Source organism: Alternaria ventricosa (assembly GCF_023758065.1).
Source record: "Alternaria ventricosa strain BMP 2768 chromosome Unknown scaffold_25, whole genome shotgun sequence".
NCBI lineage: Eukaryota > Fungi > Ascomycota > Dothideomycetes > Pleosporales > Pleosporaceae > Alternaria > Alternaria ventricosa.
This window is the reverse complement of record NW_026055705.1, coordinates 33,515-59,048: the sequence shown is the minus strand read 5'-3', so window position 1 is coordinate 59,048 and position 25,534 is coordinate 33,515. Positions and strand designations below refer to the sequence as shown.

Here is a 25,534-nt window from a genome sequence, read left to right as displayed (position 1 = left end):
TGGCCCCAGGCGCTTGCGGATGTCGCCCGGCTGACGTGCGCAGAGACTATCTTCGTATGTACTCCACACTATCCACTGAAGAGCGACCCATCTGCCCGCTCCTGCCTCTTCTTCGCGCGATCCGATAGTTCATGCAGATGTCCTGCCATGCAATGCAGGGGCCGAATGCCCTGCGCTGCGCGTGTGTGGCGAGGCAGACTGGGTGCCTAGGGGTAGTTTGCCATTACGGTCTTGGGAACTTCAGATCTTTGTTAAACCGCCTGAACAGACCTGCGATGTCACATCAGAACAGCATAGCAGTAGTGTGCATTGTTGCGGACCGATACACAATGAGAGAGCCGCTTCTTGATAACGTTCCTGCCACGTGCCGCCCGTGGTGGGGCAATGTCTCAACTGCGCCGCAATTCATGACCGACTAGACTCAATCCCCGGAACTACTGTGCCTCATACACATTTTGCTGCATGCATTCCGAGACTGGAAAAGCTCAATTAGACTGCGATACGACGTGGCGAAATGCTGCCGCCTGCGTCCACCTCTACCCGCCGGGTACCTCACACATCATGGCTGCTCTTCGGGAAACATGTATTACTCATTGCATTATCATATATACCGGCTATTAAAACGATCCTACTATCCAGTAAAGTCAGGCTTGCTCGAACCCGACTCGCGTAGCCACTTTGGCCAAGCAACGCTCTTCTAGCGACCTACTCCTCCGGATCGCGACCTCCACGCTTCTTCATCTCCTCCAGATATTCCTCCTCGGTCTCGAGATCAAATGGCAAAGGCCTGGTGATGGGATGGATCGAAGCACCGTGATCTTCGAGTTGCTTGAGACGCTTCGCCGTGGCGGGCTTGGTGCGATTGACGCTGTAAAGCTTGACGCGGCTACAGTAACGTTAGGCTTCTGCTATCGAGCATGTAAGATCACACAGATACTTACTGGCACGAGGATGTTACGTGGAGATCCCAGTTCCATGCACTTCGCACGAAGGTGGGTTGTGTCTGCATATATAGTCAGCGAATGTTGTCTGGTAGTTACAGCGAGACTTTGCCACGCCACATCGAGACAACCACGATGTAAGACGTGTGGGACCTTCGTAACGGGAGTCAAAGTTTGCTTACATTCAAAGCGTCATCCCAGCAACGCACGCAGAACTCACTGAGCAACGTTAGCATTTGTCGCAGGATTACCGCCGACAATAGACTTACAGCCATCCCTCAGCATCGACTGGAATATCGACCCACCACGTGCGCCAGGCATGGTAGTATTTCTTGCTCAAGTTCTCGTATGGCACCTCATACCAAACACCGCCACCATCGTTGCTGACTTCAACTCGTTCCGGCCAGCCACTACCACTATATGCCCAGCCAGTCATGCGGATCTTCCCGTCGTGTACAATGACGTCTTTGTCGACAGGCGTCATGATAGCACTCGCAACAGGCATCGTCTGGATACTGAAGCCGTTGCTGTATGTGACGTTTTGCTTGCCGTTCTGCGGAGTATAGTAGAGATACTCCTTCATTTGAACAGGAGCCAGAGACGGCTGGTCGATGACGTTGATGCGAGTGAGCCATTTGCAGCTTCTGGCGCCGATGTAGCCCATTACAACGGTACGGAGTGGGAAGCCATGGATGGCTGGTAGTGGCTCTCCGTTCATTTCCCACGCCAGCATGACCTCGTTGATCTTCACCTTGCGAGTCGGTACTGATACAGCGTAGTTGTATACGTGACCCTTCTTGAAGTAGGTGTCGGCGCCAAAGAACTCGACGTGCTTTCCTTCCGGCTTCAGTCCGCAGTACTTGAGCACCTTCTTGAGACTGACGCCCACGTAACGGGCCGTGCCGATGGCACCTTCTCCCCACGGCGCATTGATGAGTTCATCTCCGTCTCCAGGGTAGTCGTGGATCTGCTCGATACGTCGCGTACCACTGCACTGCAGGGTGACACAGGTCTCCATGCGCGGGAAGATGCTCTCGTCTTGTAGCTCCTTCAGTGTAATCTTCTTCGGCTTGTCAACAAGACCCTCGACTTCGAAGAAGTACTTCTCCGGATCGATCTCAGGAATGCCACCATGGTTTCGAACGAAGTGGTCTTTGTTGTTGGTGATTTCGGTTTCGACTAGTCGCTTCCGCTCCGGCTCACCGTTATAGGGGAATTGAAGTACGTGGACCATGTCCTCGCTCTTCTCTTTCTTGACATGTTCCCACGAATCAGCCGGCATATCCTTCAGCGTCTTGCCCATAGCATAGTGGTAGTATTTCCATCGCACACCTTCAAGCACAGGGTTGGTATCGGGCAGCGGCTTCAGCTGGAATTCGGGAGGTACGGGGAAGTCATATTTCGCCAGGATTTCTGCCGCCTGCTTCTTCTTTTCTGGGTATCGCTCCCACTCGATGTATCCTTTCCACCCTTCGCGCTCTTCTGGGAAATTCGGCTCTTCGGCTGTCAAGAGCTCGAAAGGCTTTGCGTTGGGTTCAGCGGGCGCCATGGTCGGGGTGTGGAGTTGGGGAAGTTTGATCTAGCATGAGGCTCGGGATGCATCCCCCTACAAATGCGCGCGACTGTCGCATTGTGGAGTGGACACGCCAGCCCATGTGCGTTATGTCATGACCTCAAGGTGACTGATACTTAATCATGGGCTATACTGATCTGCCATAACGTGTACTGCAGGCAACCCCTGTACATCGTCGTGCCAGCACGTGGTCTACCTGGATCCACGAATGAAAATGCCGCAAGCTCCGCAAAAGCGTTAGGAAGAGATACACCACTGCGTCATCATGATGAACGTTGAAGAGCTGTCACACATCCTGGGACGGTACAACGCGCCTAGAACCAATAATCGTTAAGCCCGAAATCCGAGAATGGGCAGGGCAAATGCCGGAGAAAAGATGGAAACGGTGCGACCCGCATGCGACTGATGAGTAAGAATGCTAAAGTCTTGAGAATGCTTCTTATTAGTAGTCATTGCTTACAGACATGCTTGGCGTAGTACTCGTGAACCAGGCCAGTTCTAGTCGGTGATGCGGAGGTGATGACATGCAGGCCGCATACGATAAGTTTGAAGAGGCTCGCTTGTATCGCCGACAATTTTCGGGAGGGCCAGCGCGAATTTTCACCCCAGGGGTCAGGCATACTGCAGACAAAACCGGAAAGCAGCGCGATGACTATCGTTGTTGCAGAGCAAGGGGTGGCCAGAGTTGGCATGCACGCATGGAAATGCGCGGCAGTTGCTTCACAGGTTCTGCACGTGTCGCCTCGGCAAGTTGCATGGCACGCTAACCTGAAATGGCTTGGCCCGCTGAGGCCCGCCGTCATCTCACCGCAGAACACCATGATCTCAGCATCTACACATCCGTCAGGCTCCGCACGTCTGCATGCGATATGGATGATCAACAAAGAAGCCGCAACGGAATCTCTCGAAGTTTTAGCGTAAATCACCAAGATATCACTCAGCTTTCGCAATGGCGGACGCGGAGCTAGTAGCGCAATGGAGTGCACCCCTATAGAATTGCTGCTACCTCAGCCGTGGGCATTACGCCGCCTCATTCCAACCTCGGAATAGGTTTCAGACCCGTCTATGCCAATGCAAAAAATAGGTCAAAGCCAAGCACCTGCGTGCTAGAGGAGCGGATCATCTGCTACTCGTTCTCACGCGCTCCACGTCCTTATTATCTGATTGAAGCAGGCTCATCGAATAGCGTCGCAGTTCGCGTCCGTTCCGAGGAAGGATTATGACACGGCAAACATCGAAGAAATACGATTCGACATGCCATCGGAAGATGAGGACTTTCCCCACGTGGCGTCGCCATCAAGGGCCGCCCTTACAAACACGGCCCGCGTCCTTCGGTTCCAGACTTCGATATCATTGACTGGCCGAAATGCAACCTCTGAGACAACGCGCGATATGGAGTAGCATCACATACGTTCAGCTGAATCTCAAATGAGCACTATGACCTGGGCCGCGGGTTCGAACAGGTGGAATGTGTTCAGTCTGAACTGTACGAGTAAAAGCTATGAAACACAAGATCAAGGGATCGCCCAATACAGTGAAGGAGCCGTATCAGCTAAACTCTAGATGGAGATTCGTAACTCGCATCTGGTGAACGGAAGGACCATGTATGCACATCTCCGTGAGGACATCTGGACGATCTGGCCAATCGCAATTTTTGATCTGGACTTCCACGCCGCATAAATGCAGATATGGTTCATACTGGGTAAAAGGACGGCGACATATGGCTTGGAGGATGGCAAGCGCGGGTTACGTGTCGGACCAGAGAGACTATGGGAGGCACACCATCATCAATGGGGGAAGCCCAGTGCACCCGGCAATAGACTGCTACATCTCGGCTTGCTCAACACGTCTTAAATGGTGGCATTCATCGGTCACCCTCAACCCTAGTCTTCGCCCCCGCATCTTCACCTCTCATCTTCACGTTTTGTTGTCTATACCTTTAGAGCAGCAGTGGTCAATATGGTAGCAAATGCCCAGAGCGCGCTGTTACAGAAAGCTAGAGACTCTGCCTCTTTCGACACGTTCCAGCTTACATGCATACTCTGGGGAAGGTAAGCACAACCTGTGATCCGAGGTAACATCCTCGCTGACCCATCTGCAGTGAGAAAGTTGTCAAGGAGCGACGGGCCGCCTTCAAGCGAGTCGAGAAAGCAATCGGCATCGACGACAATGCAAAGCTCCCTCGATGCTACGCGCAGACCTCACGAGAGGATCTATTTGAACAAGGTCTTGAGATGGGAAAAGCGTGTCTCGATGATATGCTCAAGCATGACCATGAGCACTTCGTGTGGATTACGCCGCGATACAACCTCATGAACGCCAGGTATGTTGAGGTAGTCAGGAGAGTCTTCCACGACTGACGAACTGACTTCCTATAGCCCCTTCGGCCACAAAGCCATCCTCTTCGAGCCCGGGATGGAGCACAACGGTACAGAGGAACAAAAGGCAAAGTGGCTTCCGCTCGCTCGATCCGGCAAGATACTTGGCACATACGCACAAACCGAGCTTGGTCATGGTTCATTCGTGCGAGGTATCGAAACGACCGCCACTTTCGACCCCGATCGCGATGAGTTCGTCGTTCACTCCCCAACAATCTCATCGACAAAGTTTTGGCCTGCGGGGCTAGGCTTCTCAACCACACACGGCACAGTCATGGCGAGACTCATTGTTGGCGATCAGGACCACGGCCCACATATCTTCCTTGTGCAACTCCGATCCGTCGAGGACGGCACACCAATGCCTGGTGTGAAGATGGGCGATGTCGGCTTGAAGCTTGGGTAAGTAATGACATCGGAGAAGACGTCAAGAGTTCAATCACTCACCAAGACCCAGCTATAACGAAGCTGACAATGGCTTCGCCTCCTTCGACAACGTGCGCATCTCTCGATCGCAGATGCTCATGGCTCACAGCCAGCTCACATCCGATGGCACATTCACCAAAGATCCCCTCCGCGCTAAGCTTTCGTACTCCGTCATGTTGCTCGTCCGCGGCAGGATGCCCAGTGTCTTCACGGTTCAGCTAGCCCAAGCTTCGACGATCGCGACACGATACTCTGTTGTACGACAACAAGGCCTCGGGCCTGCTGATGCGTTTGCCACTGAAGGAAGCATCTTGCACTACAAGCATCAGCACTTCCGTCTTTTGAGCTTGATCGCCAAGACGTACGCCATGTTCTTTGGCTCTCGGGTCTGCGACGAACAGTATAACAAGCTCCGGGAGATGCAGAGCAAGAACGATCACTCGCTTCTGCCAGCTGTTCACGCATTGACTGCTGGAATGAAGGCGTATGTTACGTTTGAGGCTGCCGATGGTGCCGAAGACGCGCGTAAGCTGTGCGGCGGTCATGGCTACATGTCTATCTCAGGCCTACCAGACATTGTCGGTGCGTTGGTCGGTGGCGCGACATTCGAAGGCGAGAACTACGTCCTCTGGCAACAACTCGGGCGACACCTTCTCAAGCAACTTGACCGCCTACAAGATGGCGAGCCAATCGAGCCCCACGTCCAGTACCTGACTGATGTCGAAGATCCCAACCTCCCTTGTAGCGCATCCGCAACGCAGTTTCTCGATCCCAAAGTACAACTCGCCATCTATCGCGACCGTGCACACCGCATGGTCGTGAAAGCGCATTCGGCAATTCGCGCATCGACCAAGTTGCCAGCAGATGCATGGAACGAGCATATGATGCTGCTCATCTCCGCATCGCGGGCCCACATTGAATACTTCATTCTGAAGTCATTCACCGACTTCATCTCGAGCCTTTCTGATTCTACATGCAACTACCTACGCATCGTCTTGAACCGTATGCGCTCCCTCTACGCACTATCAATGATCATAAACCCACGTACCGTCGACGCAGTATCCTTTATCGAAACAGCCGACGAGCGTTCTCCGTATTTCACTTCGGGACAGCTCGACACTATCCGGCATCTTGTCAATGATCTGCTTGATCAACTCCTTCCCGAGGCTGTCGCCCTGACGGATGCATGGGACTTTACCGATGCCAGTCTCTGTAGTGCGCTGGGTATGTACGACGGGAATGTATACGAGAACATTATGCGTTGGGTCGAGCAGTTGCCCATTAACCAGAAGGCGTGGCAGAATGGTGGGGTACAGCAGGGGTGGAAGAAGTGGGTAAATCCGATCCTGAGAAGGGAGGCGAAGTTGTAGGACGATGTAGCCTGGATGTGTGTTTTTATATCGTCGCGATAGTATGAGCGTCATGAGGACAGCAGTGTTGGATATTCTGAATTGAGATGTTTTGTATTTGCAAGACAGCTACTGCAATACTTTTGCGTGCTCTTTATATAACACAATGCAAGAATCCTAGCGAGCTTGGTACCAATGTAAACTGGTAGACCTCCACTCATATGTGACGCGATCTCATTGCTCTTCAGCACAAGCTGCTAGCTAGGAGTATTTACCGACGTTTCTGTTCAGCCTATGGCTTGCGTTCAACCAGATCTCTGTCTGTGAGCATCTTTGTCAACTGGCTGATCCAAATCGGCGCATTCAGCTTTTCAACCGTGACTTCGAACACGTGATAGCCCTTCACGTTGACCATAACTCTCTTTCCCCCATTGATGAGTTCCTCCAGGACAGGGAAGACCATTTCAAGCATCGTCACAAGCCCTATCACTTGCTGTCTTCTCAGCGTTGGTGAGAACTTTTGTGTACATTGGAATTGTACGACGACCCGCAAATCCGCTCTTAGTGATAGCAGTCACCGCAGGTTAGCGGCAATCTGGGTGATGTTGTCATACACATCCCCGGTATATTCGAGGCGAATATAGATGTGCTTTACGTGCTGGCGTACATCGATGTCCAGACCCCATCTGTCGTGGAGGAGGTAGTCCAAGGCAGCTGAAGCGCGTTTGGAGTTGCTACCACGCCCTAAGGGGAAGCCGAGGACGATGAATGTCGACACCTCGTACCACATTTCGCTAACCTCTTTCAAGGTGTCGAGCGGGGTGTATCCATGCACGAAGAGATGATCGCAACCGTTCTGCCGTAGGGAGTCAAGCCATTGAACGTTGCGATCACGGCGCCCGACGATGTAAGTCTCCCGCGGCAGTAGATGGGCGTACACCATGTCTCGCAGTTCTCGTGGTAGTTTGCTTTGGAACAGCGTGGCTAGTGTCATGCATTCTGCCTTTGCGTAGGTCGCGATGTACGTGTTGAGTTCATCGTCGAGCTTTTCTGCTGCTTTACCGATCCGAAGTCCTTCGTGCTTTTTGGTGTTGAGAGCTTCCTCGGGGGGATAGGGTAAAGTTATCGGGTCGAAGAGTAGAGTGCAAACGTGGCGCGTCAGTGCTACTTTTCGCAGAGAGCTATTCAATCAGTGAATGCCTGTCAGTTGCGATAATGTTTACTTACCGGTGGACCAAATCTCTGTCCATGGTCGAGCTCCCAAAGGTATCGCAATGTGGGGACGGTACGTAAGTGGGAGAGTCTCGGTACGACTGAGATAATGGAGAACGTGACACTAGCTCTCGTTTGTTATTGTTTCGATTTCTCCAGGCTCCAGCAGCAGCACGTGATCGACCGGGTAGGCGCACGCGAAACGTTCCACAACAAGCTAGCACCTCTGCTTATAACTCCCGCATTTTATACGACTCATACGCGAGGAGACACTCTACGAAAGAGAGAAGTATCGCATCTCCAAGAACCTCTGCTTATACGACTCAGACCTTCCGAGTCACATTCTCGCAATGACCAATCTCCTTCATAGAATCTCTTCATGCTCATGAGCCTTGCATGTATCTCCTTCCAGCGTCACCGATCCAGTGCTTCGTCTCCCGAGTGTGGAACAAGGATGCGCTCAGCTCTGTTCGTCAACGCGGTGAAGAAGCTCACCATTTTGCACTTGGGAGCAGAAGATAAGCACTGCACGCCATGGCCTTTTTTGTTGTTGAGAGACTACCGCGCCTTGAAATTCGTCAGATGTGTCTTCTATACTACACCGAAGAGCTGCTCGTTGTCTTTTGACGGGCGTGTTGTCAGAGCACATTACCCTTATATGCAGCAATTGTCGTCTTTGCTCTCCCGTCACCAATGGACAACGATGATGTATGCGGCTAATGACAATGAGATGTGAGCAACAGGTAATATGATGAATGTGAATTGATCCTAAACGCCGTCTCCTAGCCCGTACAAGGGCAATGGGTATCTATGCAGGCCGTTGGTACACAGAATAAACTACATTTGCAACCAGAAAAACGCCACCTTCCCCCTCATTCCCTGTTCACTACAACCACAGTACGCCACGAATGTCAGCGCTCGAAGACTGGTAAGGAAACAGCTCCGCGACATTCTCTGGCGCATCTTTCCCATCTAGGCAATCCTCAACCACACGCACAATGCTTTCAAAATCAGACAAGACGCGTTTCGCATACGGCTGACTAAAGGCCAGGTCATATAGCATGCCCTTAGCGCGGTGGAAGAACTCGATGTGGGTCTCGGTGTGGGGATGTGTACTTCCAGCAAAGTGGCGGACGAGAAGAGAGCAAAATACCAGAAGTGCATTCGACAAGGACGTTATCATGCGATGCCGGAGGCTGAATGGCTGACGAACTTCCCGTGTAAAGAATGTCGAATGGGTGAGGCTGAAGCCGGCAAGTTGGCGGAGGTGTTCAGCGTTATTATCGTCGTATTGCAGAGAGATTATGACGGAACGTAGCCCCCAAAGAACGAAGTCTCTCTTCTTCTGCTTGATGAACATCTTCAGCGTTGGGTCACCTGCCTCATCCCGCTGAACGTATGATGGCATCTCCAGTTCTGGTAAGTCGTGGTCGAGAAAGTAGGTGATCTGCCTATCAATGATGTCCTGGGTCGTGCTATCGAGACTCCGGCCGTCGACAGCGTTGCTGGCGTAACGCGCCCAGAGAATGACGTAGTGGATGTAGTGGTCGATGAAAGGTCTGGGGTCATCACCATCCTCGGTTTTGTACAGGTTTGCCTGTAAAACGTAAGCCCGAGGAAGCGGGAGGAGGTCGACACGTTAATCTAGGACAGAATTGAACACCCTGTAGGCGAAATCGACGTCAAGACACCCACTTTACATGTTTTCATCTTGATGTAGTCTTCAGACCTGTTCAGGGTGGGGAAGAGTAGGAGTTGGGGCTTTACTTACCCTTTGTGACAGATCCACAGGTGCCTCGACTTGAATGTCGGTTTCGTGGATTCTATATGGTCTTCCACACGTCAACGAGATAAATCGGTCTTGGACAAAGACATTCCAGAACGTGCAGATGCGCTCATATGCTTGAACAGTCGTGATATTTGTCCACGTAGATTGCCGATGTAAGGAGGACTGGAGAGCGAGTGTTGCAGCGGCACCGATGGTGTTGTAAGCTGGACCGGGCATGTCTGCGTATTGGTAGTAGATGGCCTACAACTGTTAGTCTATGCGAATCAAGCTCGGAGCTTTTGAACACATACCTGGAATAGTACGCACTGTATCAGCGTCAAATCGCCGCTTCCGCTCAGTAGCGACCTCTTGTCGACGAGCTCGTCAGCCATCTCAAGCCAGCGCCAGCCCTTAGGCTTCCCAGTGTCGATGGGTGCGATATTGAGGAGTACGTCGCAGCACGCGAAGATGGTGTAGTTCAGCGCGAGAAACTCGCGATCTTCTGATGGTATCGTCGTGCTTGCTAGCATGTGTTGGCTGCGGTTGCGGAACTCGGGTTCATCTATGCACGGATGAGACAGGTGAATGTCGGTGAAGAAGGAGGCTAGGTACTGTTGGTAGTCGGCGGGACTAGGAAAGGGTAGCTTCCTGTTGCCGACTTGTACGAGGTGCGATTGGTCGCCGTTGATAGGGGAACCAGCGCCTGGGGGAACGGGTGTCGCTGGGTCTGCCGACTCTTGTGAGAAGAGCGAGGGTTGTCCCATGAAGGCAAGAGCTGGGTTGATTGGATCCAGCGGCGGGACAGACAAGGCAGCGTCACCCCCGAAAGCATCGCTGCCGTTCTCCTCGCGCTCCACACTGCCCATTGGCGTCATGGTCAGGCCTCGGTCGCGCATGAGAGCCTCCATCATAGCCTCAATTCGGGCCATGCGCGCTTCCATTGTCATGCCGCGTGTGCTGGCATCGCTCGCCCTCCGCTCGGTGCCGTTTTCCGACGGCATTAAGCTCCTTCGTGGCACGTTGTGGCTGTTGCCGTTGGCGCTGGTATTTGAGGCTTGTGTATGGAGGGCAGGCGTGGGTCGACTGAGGTTCTGCAGGGCTTCGGCGGCCGTCTGGTCTTCAGAAAAGAAGCATCGCTTGCCGTTGTCCATGCACCGCTGGCATGGGTTTTCGCCGGAACACTGCTGACGTCAGTTGTTGACTCTCATGGTTGTTGTTGGGAGAGTTCGTAGATGCGGAAGCGACGCTGTCGCATGAGGAAGTCGCGAAGCAGTCACGAGGGAAGTGACCGAGGCATCCATTGTACAAAAGAGCGTACATACCTTGAGCTTGGAGCGCCTGCATGATACACCTGCACAATCTGTCAGCCGGCTGATGGCATAACCTCGTCGTCCTGTCGCGCGAGCTGTGTCGAACCACTACGGAACCATCGGAATGCCGCATAGGAAGCTCGAGATGCGCCGAACCAGAGCGAGTGTCGCAACTTACATGCTTTGGGCGCGTACTTTTGCCGGACCTTTTTGCGCTTGGGAGACGACGACCTCCTCTCGACGTCCATGTGCTCCATGGGCGAAGGATGGCTGTTCATGGCGCGATGGAGTTGTTGGAAGAAGGATGGCGCTCCCTCAAGCTACTTCGGAACGCGACCGGGATCCGGGCCTTTAGCGCGTCGACAGCTTCCGTCCTCCTACAGCCAACGGCACCGCTTTCATTTTTCCATCCATCACAGACGTCGTCAAAAAGATGGAGCGTCCAATGCAGCAAATTTGGGCTACTGGAGCCGACTTTGTCCCGCTGAAAGCTTTGCAGGATGTTATCGTGGGAGCGAGATGTACGGTAGGGCGCTCACAAGTCTCTGACATGTGATCCGCACATCAACTTGAGGCTGACACCCATTCCTCGTCACCAACCGCATCACCACAGAGCACGTCGACATTCCACGGCCGCTACTCAGCGGAAGTAAAGATTCGTTGAAAATAGGAAGTTATCAACTATCACTGCTGTACACTACGAGTGGCAGCGAACTGTGACACCCTCACAGCCGTCTATCTCGCTCGTAGCCGTAGTTGACGTATGGATTATCTGCTTCTGGACCGCGGTAGGTCTCGAGAATGGATTAACAATACAATCGAGAAAGAGAACTATCAAAAAAACAAGAAAGGCAAAACTCGCTCGCGTGCTGGAAATGCATGCCGAGATACCCTCGGTACTGTTGAGTGTAGAAGTGATGAATTGAAACTATAGAAGGTTCTGAGTATATACTCTAACGCTAGCCTAGGAGCACCTACTCTAGCATGTAATTACTCCTTTAATAGTCCTCCTTAAGAACTAATAGTGTAGTTAATGTTAATATAAAACTATTATCTCCTTTATGCTCTCTAATAGAGGTAGCAGTAATCTCTTTATGTAAATATTAGTAACGTTAGATGTAGAGCTAACATACTTAATCTTAAAATTCTCTTTAAGATACTTCTCTCTTACAAAGTAGTAGTAAATAGTAATATATTTTAAGCGTACAGAGATCTGTTAGTCCTTCGCTAAGATAATAGCAGCTTAATTATTACTAGTAAGAATAAACTTAAAGCTTAGTAAAGATCTAAAGAGCTCTAAGAGTGCATAATAAGTCTAAACTAGGTAAGTAGTAGTATAGGAACATGCTATATACTTAGCTTTATAAGTAGATTTAGTAATAGACACTTAACGCTTAGAAGACTATAAGATTGTACTTCTATTAATCTAGAGAATATACCTATAGAAAGATTTAGTGTTGTTAGAGTCTAATCTCTAAGAGGCGTTGTAGTAGATCTTAACTTTTTAAATTACTAGTATAGAGTTTAGGCGTATAAAGAAGAGAACGTAATTCTTAGAATATTAGATATACTGTAATAACTAGAGTGTAATGCAATAGTGTAAATCTATAGGGTTAGAATTGTATGTTCCTAGTAATACATTTGTGTAAGCTAGGTTAGGCCTAGTACTAATAATAAGGTAGTTACTAGATTCTGTAAGTTGCTAGTAGAATTAGCAACGCTTCTTATTAATTAGGTTAATAGTAGGGTTGGCTAAAGAGCAAGAGGGAATAAAATTTAGATTAAGAGAGGTTTTCTATCTATTAGAACTTAACATCTTAAAGCGCTAAAGAACCTTACAGGCATATAAGAGTTAGCTAAGTATAATTCTGTTATTATACTAGTTAATTTTAATTCCTAAAAGGTAGCGAGCAACCCTAAGATCCTTACATTTAAACTTAGTAGTAATAATAGATTTAAAGTCCTAGATGCGCTAATTATATTCTAAGAGTAGTAGGTTATTAATATACATAGTAATAATAAGTAGCTAAGGTATAAAGCTTGTAAAGACGCATAGGTTAAACTTTATTTACTAAAATTCTAATTCTATAAGTTCTCTGCTAAGTATATACTACTATTCTTAGCTAGATTGTTTAAAGCTATAGAGGGCTTTGCGCAGCCTTAGGTATAAGTTCTTACTTATATATCTAGAGAGAGAGCGCATAAAGATAACTTTCTTAAGAACTCTATTTAGGTAGGTAGTATTAAAATTAATCTAGTAAATCTCCTAGTTAAGAAGAACAGCTATATACATAAGCATTTACAGAGTATTATAGTAGATAACTAGTAAGTAGGTATTAAAATAATTATAGCTAGAGCGTTGTAAGAAGCCTTAAGCGACTACTCTTACTTTAAACTTTGTTAGATTTCTATTCTAGTTAAGCTTAATATTGTATACCTAGCGAGAACTAACAACTTAATTTATATACTTATTAGTATTCTTCTATATTCTAGTAGCTTTATAAGCAGCAAGCTTATTATCTATAGCTTATTTCTATTATAGCTAGTGTATAGATTGCTAGGCTTTAGGGTATAACTATAGAATGTCTAAAACTATAAGTCTAAAAGCATAGATGTTAGACTAGTAGCCTAATAGGTTTAACAGTATTACTTATACATCTAACGCTATATTACTCTAAGCATTCTTTGTCTTGTCTATAGGTATAACTGTCTAACCTAAGCGTATTATAATAGGCAAGAAGGAAGTAGGTAGATTAACGCAACGTCTTAAGAGTAAAGCTAATAAAGTAGTAGTTCTAGGCGCTTGCTATAGTTATCTTAGAGTGCTCTTGCAAGTAAGAGTAGAACTAGATAGTAATAAAGGCGTAGATGTCTAAGGTTAAGCTACTATCTTCTTTAGTTATATTAGCAGCAGTTTGCTTAGGTTTGCATTATTCTCTCTTAGAGAGTTATTATCTAATATAGCTATCTAAGTATTAAGTTCCTAAGTAGAAGCAGGCGCTAATAATAGCAGAACTTAGGGTCTAAAGTTAGTATTCTAAGATTCTAGGATAACGTAATAGTTAGGAATGTAGACACGTTAAGCTTTAATAGATTTGCTATAGCTAACAAAGATGCCTAGCTCTGTGTAATAGTAGAGTTTAGTACCTAGTAATCTAGTCTTAACTAGAACGTAGACGTGCATTAATTAACTAAATAGATAAAGATATTTAACTAAAGGCTTCTTTCCTATTAGCCTATAATATAGTGTGTTAGATAGAGCGCTATACAGAGCGATATTCTTTAGAAAGATAGTAGTAGCTATTACTTTAGGCTAGAGGAAGAGAAGCTAGTTCTTAGAGATTATAGCTTAAGCTAATATAATAATTATATAGTTAAACCGCTCTACTAGGCTATTTAATTTATAGCTATAAGGCGGAGTTAAGCAGTAGATAATACTAAGACTATTAAACTTAGCTTTAAGATTCTTAGATATGTACTTACTACTATAGTTAGTTATAAATTGTTAGATATTAGCCTTATATTATAGCTTTACAAAGGCGATAAAGTCCTAAATAACCTAAGTAGTCTTAGATTTAGTCTTAATAAAGCAGACCTAAGAGTAATAAGTAGCCTTATTAATAAAGGTTAAAAAATACTAGGATCTAAATATTAAGAGATAGCTAAACTTTCTAGAGAGATTAAAGTAGACGTTCTTAAAAGGATAAATAGCTTTAGCTATGCGTTCTTTAGGCTTCTAGTAAGTAGACTTAGCAGATTAATAGTTGTTATAGTAGAAATTATCTAGGTGCTTTAGTATAAATTTAAAATCCTAGTAGAGCCGCTTAGAGTTGCAGATCTAAAAGTAACTAATAGCATAGTAGAACTCTTAGTAGGAAGTAAATAATAACTATACAGACTAAGAAACAAATCCTAGAAGTTTAGAATTAATAGTCTAGATCTCTATTAAGCCGTGCTAGTATGTAGCCTAGAGGGTATAGCTTCTATTAGGCTTAGTAAAGTAGAGATTGTTACCTTTAGCTTAAATTTTATATTCTTTGTTCTAAACATAGAGCTAGCTAAAGAGGCGAGTAGATCTAAGTTCTTTACTAAAAAGGACGTTTATTAGTTCTAAAATCTAAGTTAAACTATTAGGGAGTACGTAGGTTAGTTGAACAGTTCCTTGTCTATTAATTAGTATTCTCTGTTATCTAGTAACAGTAATTGTCTCTCTTACTAGTTAAAGAGAAATAAAATTGTTAATATTTCTAGACATATAATAAGAAGCACTAGAGTTAAAGAGCTAAGTGTTTAAGAGAGAGCTAGTAGTAGAGAGGGTATTAATGTGTGCACTAACCTCTTGTAATTACTTGCTGTAAGAATTAATTATTCTAATAGATACTATAAAGGCGTTAATTTCTATATCTAAGTTATCTCTATTAGAGATAGTAATAGACTTAGAAGCCTTATTACTCTTTGCCTTCTTACTTAGCTCTATATTTTAGCTAGAACCCTTCTTCTTATTATATTCCTTGTGTTCTCTTAGGCGATAGCAGTCTATAAAGATATAACTAACAAAGGTGTAGTTATACTTCTAGCACTAAGTGCATTTGTTTAAGAGGTTTGCGTTTAATTAAGAGAAAGGCTAACTTAAGTTAGGCTTAGGCTAAAAGAATAAGGCAGCAGACTTTTATAGTTGCTTATTATTATTCTATTGCAACCTTGTTGTAGTATAGGCAGCTAAGTTAATATTAAGTGTATGTTTCTTAGCTAGATTAAGAAGCTTTAGCTTAATAGTAGTAAAGAAGGTAAGCTCTCGCGTGCTAAGGTTATTAACAATGTAATCTATAGTGTCTAGGAAGGTAATTAAGAAGAATAAACTCTTAATATTATTAGAAGTAAAGATTAGTAGCATAGACTAAGCAACCTTATAACTAGAGCCTAAACATTGCTTAGCTATTCTTGTCTATAGCAAATAGAAGGTGTTAATATAGAAGTAAAAGTTATTACTATTGTAATAGCGTAGATTTGTAAGGAGGCAGAAGAGTTGTATAGATGTGTTACTAGTGTCTTAGTTAAAGCAACTAGCTAGGAACTTCTAGGCTTTTGCTGTAGTATTGCAGAATATAATATTAAGAGTAAGGTCTAAGTAGATAGAACTTAAGATTATAATAAGGGCTTTATTATTCTAAGAGTTCTAGGCTTTACCTTCTGTATTAGAAGTAGGTTGTAACTTCTTGCTGCTTATAACATTAAGAAGTAATGCATACCTAAAAGCTATAGTCTAGCTGTTCTGCTATTCTGTATAGTTCTTGCCGCGTAAGGCGAGCTTAGGCAAGGATAAGAGGTTAAGCTTAAAGTTAAAAGTAGTCGCTATGTCTAGTAATAGTATAGATATTGCTCTAGTAGATTACAATGCGTAAAGAGGTTTGCGTTATAATTGTGCAGAATTGTAGGTATAGAACTGTAGTATAGTGTAGAGTAGAAGCTAGATATACTGTAGTAGTAACGTATTTTAGTTTAACTAACTAGTAGCTTCTTAGCAATAATAACAACTAGGATAGGGTACTATATGTAATAATGTAGAGATACAAAAGTAAGAGAGTATTAGGCTAGATAGCAATGTTGTAGAGCGCTAGGCTTATAACCTGTTAAGTGTAGAAGTAATAAATTAAAACTATAGAAGGTTCTGAGTATATACTCTAACGCTAGCCCAGGAGCACCTACTCTAGCATGTGATCGCTCCTTCAACAGGTACCACGTGAGGAAGAGGCAGATATAACAATCGTGGCTTCGTAAACCGTAGTGTCGTGAAGTCATGAGTTCATGAGGAAGGCCACTTTCGGTCCTTCCCGCCACCCTTCTACGTGTCTCGTGACATTGAAAGAGATTAGACTGCAATCCGAAAACAACATCCAGCAAAGAAACAACTTTCTTCATCTCTCGCCAACACCATTCAACCATGCACCGCCCAAATCTTCAACGCCAGCCCACAAAGCTTCCTAAGCGCCTTCATCTCCTTAACCTCCTTATACCTCTTCGCCAGCCCATCAATCCTCCTCACACACTCCTCAATCTGCGCGCGATAATACGACGCATCCATCGTACCCAGCACCTTGTCCTCACCATTCGCCGCATCAACAAGGCCCTTGATGCACTCGGTGACAGCGCGGCGGTGACTGCTCTTGGGCTCGGCGTGCCGGAGCATGTCGTCCATCTCGGCTTGGAGCACCATGTTGTCGGTGCTGATGTACTGGAGGACGGAGGTGCGGGCGGCGCTGTCGCCGGGCTCGATGGTTATGGATGGGATTTGGGGGTTGGTGGCTTTGGAGGCGGCGTTTGAGGCGGTTGCGGTGATGAGTTTTGAGATGCCGCTTCCGGGTGGTGCGGAGATGGTGGTGTTGGCAAGCGTGGATTGGGGGGCGTCGGGGTCGAGGCCGGAAGTGGAGGCGCGGCCACGGAAGGACCATCCTCCTGCGGGAGGTGGGACTGCGCCAGGGAGGGAAGAGGCGGTCTGAGATGTAGTGTTCGTCATCGTGTTGGCGTTTGTAGAGCTGGAGCTCTGATAGAGGTCGCTGAACGGCTGCGGCTTGGGCGCAAGAGGGTCGACAAATACCGTCGGGTTATTAAGACGACGAAGGATTTCCTCAATGCACTGAGCCATGCGCATGGTCTGTAAGTCCAAATTGTTGGACCTGCCCAGTAAGAAGTCATAGAGTCCCTGTAGACGAGCCACAGGCCAGGCCTCCTTGAGCTTCTGGGCGCCATCCGGATCCAGGGGGATATCAGCGTCAAACTCTTCAAGCACACGCTTGACGGGCTCAAAGACTTGGTGGGTCAGAACTTGCACGACCCTGGCCACCTCCCACTGTTCTCCGGTTTGGAGCAGATGTTCCAGTCGGTCGATACCTTCGAGCATGTGGCCGGTATGCCATGCTAGCACGTTGATACGGCCCTTGTAGACGTCCTTGTAGTGACCAAGGAGAATCTGTGTTTTGAGTCGAGTGACCTCTTCTTCGCGAGCCAGGCGAATCTGCTCGTCGTACTGGCGCTGTACGTCCTCCTTGTGAGCTTCGAACTGGCTGAGAAGGCTGATCGTGGCCATGCGCTGGTTGTGCTCGGCGATGACAGGCTCCATGGGATTGTGACCGGAAGGAAGGATGGGCTCTTTCATCTTTTCCTCGCCGAGGACGTTGGTCAGCTTCTCACGCACATACGCCCTGCGCTCCTCAGAGGTCTGGTTCTCGTAGAACTCGGCGGGGTGTTGTAAGTTGCTGAAAGCTTTTGGCGGCGGGAGTGCTGGCTGCGACGTCCACCGGGGACGCTTGTCCTTGATACCGGTTGTGCGTTCCATTGAGGTTCGCTTGTATGGAACATGACGCTTTTGTTGTTGACGTCGCTTGCGCTCCATCAACTCCCTTCGCTCTTTCTCTCGGAGACGCATTTCGCGCTCGCAGTACTCTTCTGCGGACTTCCGCTTCATGGCCATGTCGTACCATTTAGGATCCAGTTCTCGGGGATGAGGTTCCCGCTTGTGTTTCGCAATGCGGCCTGTGGCGACGATGTGGTAGGTCTGCTGCTTCATCGGGGTGTCAGCCGGATGGCGTTGAGTCTGAACAGCAAGTCTTCTAACCTTGACCCGCGGCCGGAGTTCTGTACGCGCAGAGCTGTCGCGGACGTTGTTGAGTCCTTCTGCGACGATATAGGGGGCTGGCCTCTGGAAAGATCGCTATGTCCATCGTTAGTCGTAGTCTGGACGCCATCTGGTGGGATATACAAACCTTGAATACGCGAACATGGGTTTCGAGCTTCAGGTATACCTCTTCGTACCGGATCTGCGCCTTTTCTCTAATGACGCCTACCAGGTAGCTTGCGCCATTGCGGATGGTCTCGCGGATAGAAGCCATGGCGGCGAAGTTGGTGGGGGTGGATAAGCTGAGTGAAGTGTAGGTGGGAATGATTGAGAAAAAGCTGTGAAACTGTTGGGTAACTGCTAGGCTGTCTGGATCGTGAAAAGTAGATCAAGATGGGAAGTCAACGGACAGCAGAGGCAGTTCGTACTGGAAAGAGTTGATATCGAGAGGGAGAAAGGTTGGTTAGAGGAGAGGAAGGCAGCCAGGTCAGTGTACGCTAATGAAATCGCGCTTGACCGATGCAGGGTTCTTGGCGTCGTTGACGGAAGTGAATACTAGTGAATGGGGGAGCTATGACGAGATGATCCGTAGATACAGCCGTGAAACGCCAGTCACCGCGGCGAGAAGAGCTATTCACGCCAGGGCAGGCAAGAAAAATGGAGCAGGAGAGGGTTAAGAAGGCTGGGAGATCGGTCTTGTGATTTGAAATTGACGTTATGGCGCGCGAGCATTCACTGTGGCAGAGGGCGCCTTGTGACCGACATACTGGCAAAGGAAAATGATGTGGAGGGTACAATGCTCCGCCATCGTGAAGTCGACGTGAGTAGAGGTGTTGGTAGACAGTGTATGAGGGGATGGTGTTCAAGACAGTGTGGACTGACAGGGAGGTCGTCTCTACGATGGCATTTCACACCACACTCACGAAGTTGCAGTGACATGTCGACTCTGAGACGCCTGGATTCAACGTACTGCGCACTCTACAATAGTAGATAGATTTGAAGATGAGAGAATGCGAAGTGAGGCTCATGCAGAAATGAAGCAAAAGTTAATGTGCGAAGATGGGATGGTGAAGGTGAGGAAGAGAGGTGTGGCAACTTGTGCAATGAGCGACAGCCATTAAGAACCTTAGGATGAGGATAGTTGTGGAAAAGGATAGAGCTATGTCTTTGATACAGCAGACGTCGAGGCAAGGACGTCGGGGATGCACTTGCCGTTTGTGTGGAAGCAGAAGCCGCCATTGACTTTCCGCCACGTCTCTACACCGCGTACTGCGCTCTTGCCCCCATCTCATTCCACCACCCCTCGACAGCCTTGAAGGAAGAGGTGAATATGGTGTCTCATCACCAGAAAGACGAAGGCAGAGGGAAGAGAGATTCCAGACGACGACCCCTTACTCACCTGCCGCGCGTCTTCAAGTCCACGGATACGGAAGCAGCGGCACTCAGACTGTTCGAGACACTCAGGGGCCTCTAAAACAACACACTGAGGTGAAGATGCAGCCATGAAGGATGCAGAAGAAGCCAGCCCACTGCAGGTGGGGACCCCAAAATGAAAATAGTGGACACGACTCAGGCACCATGAGTCTCGAACGAATCCTACTCCATGGGCAGTCAGGCGTCCGGCGTTTGCATCGTATTGCGGTACGGATCGATCGCACGTCCAGTCCTTCGTACTCGGTGTTGCACGTCAAGTGTGGCGTTCACTGAAGAAAGCCAGTCCTCTGAGGCTGACGGCAACAACAGGATAGCGCTGCTTACATACATCGCGACGGCGCCTTGAATAGTAATCCAGCACAACACCCACATAACCCCCGATAACCAATCCCCCCTTTTGACGCCTCGATGACGGGACGCGCAAGCCCCAAGGATTTGGGCGAGATTTGTTCCTGCAGACAGGCGGCTTGATGTGGCTTCTGTGGCACAGGGCGGCTTGGCCGGATGCCGAAATCCGAGTTGGCGCGTGGGATCTTGCCGCTTGCGGCTAGCCGACGGGGCGGAATCGACGTTTTCTGTCGAAACGCAGCGTTTCTGTCGAATAGCATTGATGGCCCCAAGGCAAACATGCCAAAGCAGGCTGTAGCCCATGCATGCCATCTGTGGGGGCCGTGCCCTCACATCATGGGCGCCGATCGCCTGGGACTTCTTGATCCTCGTAGTATCAGGTTTCTCAGGGCTGCCCAGGTGCCCGCTTGGTGTCGTGTATATCTCCCGCTTGCCCTGCCTTTGTCGAAGCAGCTTCCGGGGTTTCACTGCTTACTACTAATCACGCGTTCTTGGGGACAGGACGCTCAGTTTACCTTTCTTTTCGCGGCTACCTACATTAGTCACTCGTTATACCGAACTTTGTAATTACGCTAATATGAGGATCTCACAACTTCCCCTCCTCGCCATCACCGTCGGCGCCAGCCTCGTGCTCGCTCAAGAGCGCTGCGACGCACCTTCGCCGGGCATATACTGCAACTCGACGGAAATTCTCGCCTACCACGCGGACGACTGCAAACCTTTCCACGTTTTTGTCGCACGAGGCTCTGACGAACCCTACCCTGGCCGCCTAGGTAACCTTACCTCGAAGATCTGCGCAGCGATTGGAGGATCATCGGAATGCGGTTACGAGGATGTCGAGTATCCTGCAAAGAGCTCAGCATGGGGAGCAACTGCGTGGTGTGAATCAGCAAGCAAGGGTGCGAAGAGCGGACAGGAGCAGATGAAGGCGTACAGCGAAAAGTGCCCAGACAGCAAGTTGATTGTTCTGGGTTTCTCGCAGGGAGCATCAGTCGCACAGGACATGCTCGGAGGAGGAGGAGGTCCAGTCTTTGCATGTGAGCAAGACATGAACCCAGCTCTGGATGCGTCAATTGGTTCCAATGGTACGTACGCACGTGTAAAGAAGTCACGCTCTACACCCGTTTACTAACTTCTCTACTCTAGTCGTCGCAGCAGTAACATTTGGCGCGGTCGTCCGTTCCCGTGACCAAAACTTCACCGTCGGCCGCGGCGTAGACTACGACGGAACCAGTGCGCGCAGCCCCGAACACCTCGAAGGACTAAACGCCTACGCCGACGTCCTCCTCGACTACTGCCACTACGGCGACCCAATCTGCGCAGTTGGATCCTCGCCCCCAGACACAAACGAGCACCTGAACTATTTCTTCATGCACAACGAAGAGGTGATCAAGTGGGTATCCGGCATGGCCAAATCAGGTGGTGATGTGAGTGCGAAACCCAGCAAGCCCGTAATCAGCCAGTCTTCCTCTTCGACAAGTGTGCCTGCGAAGCCTGCCGCCACCCCATCCAGATCCGCTACCCCTTCACCTGTTGCGACGACAACTGACGATGCGACGAAGGTTGCAGCGGCTAGCGCTACGGGTGCTGCCAGCTCGCTGACTGCTACCCTTGGCTATATGTCTGGGTTGGCTTTGAGTGTGGCTTTCTTTTTGTAGATCGTTTGCGTGATCTTCTAGCGTCATACCCTACATTTCATTCTTAGAGCTTGTATTACAAGCAGCATTGTTAAGATATTCAACAGACGAGCTGAGGATTTGAGGAAGCATACAACAAGCATATACACACGGCGTACATGGTGTTCATTGCAAGTCTTGGTCGGAATCTGAACATTACTCTTTCATTACTATGAAGCCATTATCATGATGACTTGTAAGAGGTACTTGCGTTCCTAAGCCTTTTGCCAGTGAATGCAATGACAGTGAATGCAATGACGATCAACAGAACAAGACGCCGCCAATGCAATGCGGAACCTTTTTCGAAAACAACAGCGAATCTACAAAAGACCAATGGTCCTCTGCTTCATGGTCCTGACATCGACATTCTGCCAGAAGCCAACACTGAATAGCGTGATGCAGTAGACGCAGACAGCCGAGATAAGCATGTATCTCTGCGTCTGGCCGTAGCTGAGGTTGATGGCATCGCGAGTGGGGCTGCCGACAGGGTAGCTGTCCTGAACATTGAAGTCACCATAGATGGCGGCGAAGTTGTCCATGGCGCTCTCAGGCAGGTTTGCCATGAGACGAGCCGGGAAGACACCAGTCCAGATAGCGCCCGCAACAGTAGAACCGATAGCGCTTCCGATGGAGATGATCATAGACTCGACGGCAAGAAGCGCAGGGAAGTCTTGCTGCTTAGACACAGCCATCAAAGTGGTCTGCTCAGAGATGACTAAGATACCACCACCGAAGGCAATAAAGATCATGCACATAACAATATAACCAATGTTCTCATCCGGCTGGCGGAACTTGATCATAAGACCAACACCAAGCATGGTGAGCGGCACACCCAAGAACAGAGAGTAGATCTTGAGCTTTCCGTAGTATCGCAGTACAAGTCCATAAACGATGGAGCAGAAGCAGCTGCCCATGGTGTAGATGTTGGCGATCCAAGTAGCGTGCACAGGGCTCTGGTCGAACAACACGACAAGAAGCGAGTAAAAGTACGAGTCCCAGCAGTACCAGCCGACGTACAAAGAACCGGCCATGGTGTAGGTGAAGATGACGGTTCGGTTCTTGAGCAGCGGCCATGGAATGAAGGTGACGGGTGCGCCGTACTTCTCCCACAGGCCGAATGCAACGACGAGGAGGGCGCCGAATACGAGGAAGCAGATGATTAGGGGTGACGCCCATTGCTTGGCTTGGTAGGAGTAGATGTTGAAGGCGAGGAGGAAGAGGGAGAGTCCGGCGGCGAGGAGCAGAAGACCAACGGCATCGAATTCGCGGAGGTAGTACTTGAGGGTCTGGACGAAGTTACCGCGGCTGGGGCGGGGCGTGATAAGACCCTCTTTCTCTGCCTTGCCCTCATAGATGATGAACAGAAGCATGAGCGGTGAGGTGACGATAGGCGCGATGATGGCAAAGATGCCGAACGTCCATCGCCAGCCGATGCCGCCAGGGGCTGTTATGCTGTTGATACCGTATCCGTAGATCCAGGTGGTGATGAGCCATGGAGAGGACGCATATCCGATGAACAGGGCTCGGTTCCTCAACTTGGACGTATCGGCGATGAAGACCGTGATGAAGAAGTCGATACTGTTAGAGCCGACGTAGAAGAAGGTCTGCGCGGCGCAGTAGGCCTTGACGTTGTTGCAGCTCGCCATGAGGATGAGGCCGAGGACGTAGATGGCCACACCTAGGCCGAGACCGAAAGGTCGGCCCCAGATGTTGAGGATCTTCGCATACGGGAGCTTCCAGATACCACCGACGATGGAGGAGATGACGGTGGTCAGGGCGGTCAAGGAGTGCTTCTGGAAGTCACTGGTGACGTAGGGTGCGAGGGTGCTTGAGGTGCTGGATGCGTAGGCAGTGAAGAACTGGATGAACCACATGCTGTTGTCGTTAGTGTAGTTCTGGAACAGTGTGGAGGGAGTGACTTACGCAATGTACGCGAGGATCAGGTCTCGCTTCTTCCACAGGAGCGAGGCAGCTTGCACATGTTGAACACCTGCCTCCGCGGTGGTATCGACCTTGTTCAGCTCTTCATCCGACTCTCGGCTCCTGGCAGACTCCCTTGGGCTGCCGACCTTCTCATCAGGACGAGCAGCATCCATGCTGGTGTGGCCCTGGTAGGAAGCAGGCACATCGGCAATGTCTTTCTCATTGGCATCGGCATTTTTGGAGTTGCCAGAGACCAATGCGCTGGTAGTCAATCCCTTGAAAGTGAAACCCATCTTGGCGATAGGTGTAGAAGCACACCAAAAGAGAGGCTGTGATGAAGACGAGACGAAGAGATTGATAAGACAAGGTACCGCGCGCGCCTCAGGTTCATATACCGAAAACGCAGATCCACGCAGTTCCACCGCAGGACCTTTCCGAGACGCGCCCGGTTACCGGCTCCTCGTCGCTGGGTGGGGAATTCCGTTCACGTTCACCATGAACAAGGAAATAGTCGTGAATATCACGCGCTCGCTCCCTGTTAGCATCATGCACCGAAGCTTGACTTTCCTCGATGCAGTTGGTTCCCCGGAATTAAGCCTTCCCAAGCACGGCCCAGACAGCCTCCAAAATCTTATCTCGATAATCAGCCGGCATCTCAGGCCAATGGGAGCGCGCGGTGGCGTGACGCGTGGGTTATCAGATGAAAATTTTCGATCTAATCATTATCTGATCAAAACCCGCAAGCCACGACGCCTGCCTGTACCACTCCACTGCTTGCCCTCTGCTCCGTCATGCCTTCGTAAAGCGGGGGTACCGAGGGAGATGATGGTACTTAGTCTGCGACTACGGACCTGCCGATGGTGCTCCCAATACTCGATAGCCGCCGGGCTTGCGGTGGAGCTGGCTCGGGGTTTCTGCAGAATTTGCTACTTTGCTCGTACCGTGGTGGCGGCCTTATAGATAGGAATGAATAGAAGTGGATGGAGGGAGCGGGAAGAAAGGTACAATCGGATCAAATAGGTGTGAGAAGCTTTTGTTTGCAGGCATACCGTTCCTTCAGTCGCCTGCGTCCAATCGCATCCCATCGTCACTGCTGCTATGAACGAAAATCAAGGGTCTGGCAGGTTGGCGTTGGTGGGGTCGACGGTTGGGGTGCTCGTGCGACAGACGTGCTAACGGCGGCTAATCCTTCATCCTCGGGTCCCGACAGCAGGAAAGGCTTTCTTGAGCGCAGATCCACCCATCCACCAGCCTGGAAACCGAACGTGATGCTTTCCGTGTGATGCCGGGAAGCAGTAGGAGGAGGGGAACGGCGCGGTCAGTTGTGGGCAGGCACGACTGCGAGTTCGATGCGCACGAGTCATGTCAGCGGCCGACAATCGGACATGCGCGCGTCGCGTACCTGCCAGCTGCATCACGTTGCGTACATCTCTGCGTCGACCTGCACACGTCACAGCATATTTCGCGTACACCCCTATGTTGCGCACTCTGTCGGTATCTGATGCTGTATTCGATACCTAGTACACTTGGGTTCTGACTTCCTACACCAGGGGCTCTAATCAAGCTTTTACTAAGTATGCTGACCCC

The 25,534-nt window shown here is 49.3% G+C and overlaps 7 protein-coding genes across 7 annotated transcripts; 2 read left to right on the top strand and 5 right to left on the bottom strand.

Annotated features, from left to right (window-relative positions):
* Positions 1 to 705: 705 nt before the first annotated feature.
* J4E93_009872 (uncharacterized protein) lies at positions 706 to 2,490 on the bottom strand (the record flags this gene model as incomplete). The annotated part of the gene is made up of 4 exons (XM_049347761.1): positions 706 to 886; positions 942 to 1,003; positions 1,124 to 1,160; positions 1,211 to 2,490. 4 exons carry the CDS (start codon positions 2,488 to 2,490, stop codon positions 706 to 708), a joined length of 1,560 nt encoding a protein of 519 aa, XP_049194990.1.
* Positions 2,491 to 4,473: 1,983 nt separating this feature from the next.
* J4E93_009871 (uncharacterized protein) lies at positions 4,474 to 6,685 on the top strand (the record flags this gene model as incomplete). The annotated part of the gene is made up of 4 exons (XM_049347760.1): positions 4,474 to 4,565; positions 4,616 to 4,837; positions 4,893 to 5,291; positions 5,347 to 6,685. 4 exons carry the CDS (start codon positions 4,474 to 4,476, stop codon positions 6,683 to 6,685), a joined length of 2,052 nt encoding a protein of 683 aa, XP_049194989.1.
* A 553-nt stretch (positions 6,686 to 7,238) lies between these two features.
* Positions 7,239 to 7,914, bottom strand: J4E93_009870 (uncharacterized protein; the record flags this gene model as incomplete). The annotated part of the gene is made up of 2 exons (XM_049347759.1): positions 7,239 to 7,845; positions 7,892 to 7,914. The coding sequence occupies 2 exons, from the start codon at positions 7,912 to 7,914 to the stop codon at positions 7,239 to 7,241; spliced, it is 630 nt and encodes a 209-aa protein (XP_049194988.1).
* Positions 7,915 to 8,762: 848 nt separating this feature from the next.
* On the bottom strand, positions 8,763 to 10,795 carry J4E93_009869 (uncharacterized protein; the record flags this gene model as incomplete). Its single annotated transcript, XM_049347758.1, has 3 exons — positions 8,763 to 9,473; positions 9,648 to 9,905; positions 9,956 to 10,795. The coding sequence occupies 3 exons, from the start codon at positions 10,793 to 10,795 to the stop codon at positions 8,763 to 8,765; spliced, it is 1,809 nt and encodes a 602-aa protein (XP_049194987.1).
* A 6,094-nt stretch (positions 10,796 to 16,889) lies between these two features.
* Positions 16,890 to 18,840, bottom strand: J4E93_009868 (uncharacterized protein; the record flags this gene model as incomplete). The annotated part of the gene is made up of 2 exons (XM_049347757.1): positions 16,890 to 18,662; positions 18,715 to 18,840. 2 exons carry the CDS (start codon positions 18,838 to 18,840, stop codon positions 16,890 to 16,892), a joined length of 1,899 nt encoding a protein of 632 aa, XP_049194986.1.
* Positions 18,841 to 20,925: 2,085 nt separating this feature from the next.
* On the top strand, positions 20,926 to 22,006 carry J4E93_009867 (uncharacterized protein; the record flags this gene model as incomplete). The annotated part of the gene is made up of 2 exons (XM_049347756.1): positions 20,926 to 21,433; positions 21,495 to 22,006. 2 exons carry the CDS (start codon positions 20,926 to 20,928, stop codon positions 22,004 to 22,006), a joined length of 1,020 nt encoding a protein of 339 aa, XP_049194985.1.
* A 338-nt stretch (positions 22,007 to 22,344) lies between these two features.
* On the bottom strand, positions 22,345 to 24,240 carry J4E93_009866 (uncharacterized protein; the record flags this gene model as incomplete). Its single annotated transcript, XM_049347755.1, has 2 exons — positions 22,345 to 23,899; positions 23,948 to 24,240. 2 exons carry the CDS (start codon positions 24,238 to 24,240, stop codon positions 22,345 to 22,347), a joined length of 1,848 nt encoding a protein of 615 aa, XP_049194984.1.
* Between the last annotated feature and the right edge of the window lie 1,294 nt (positions 24,241 to 25,534).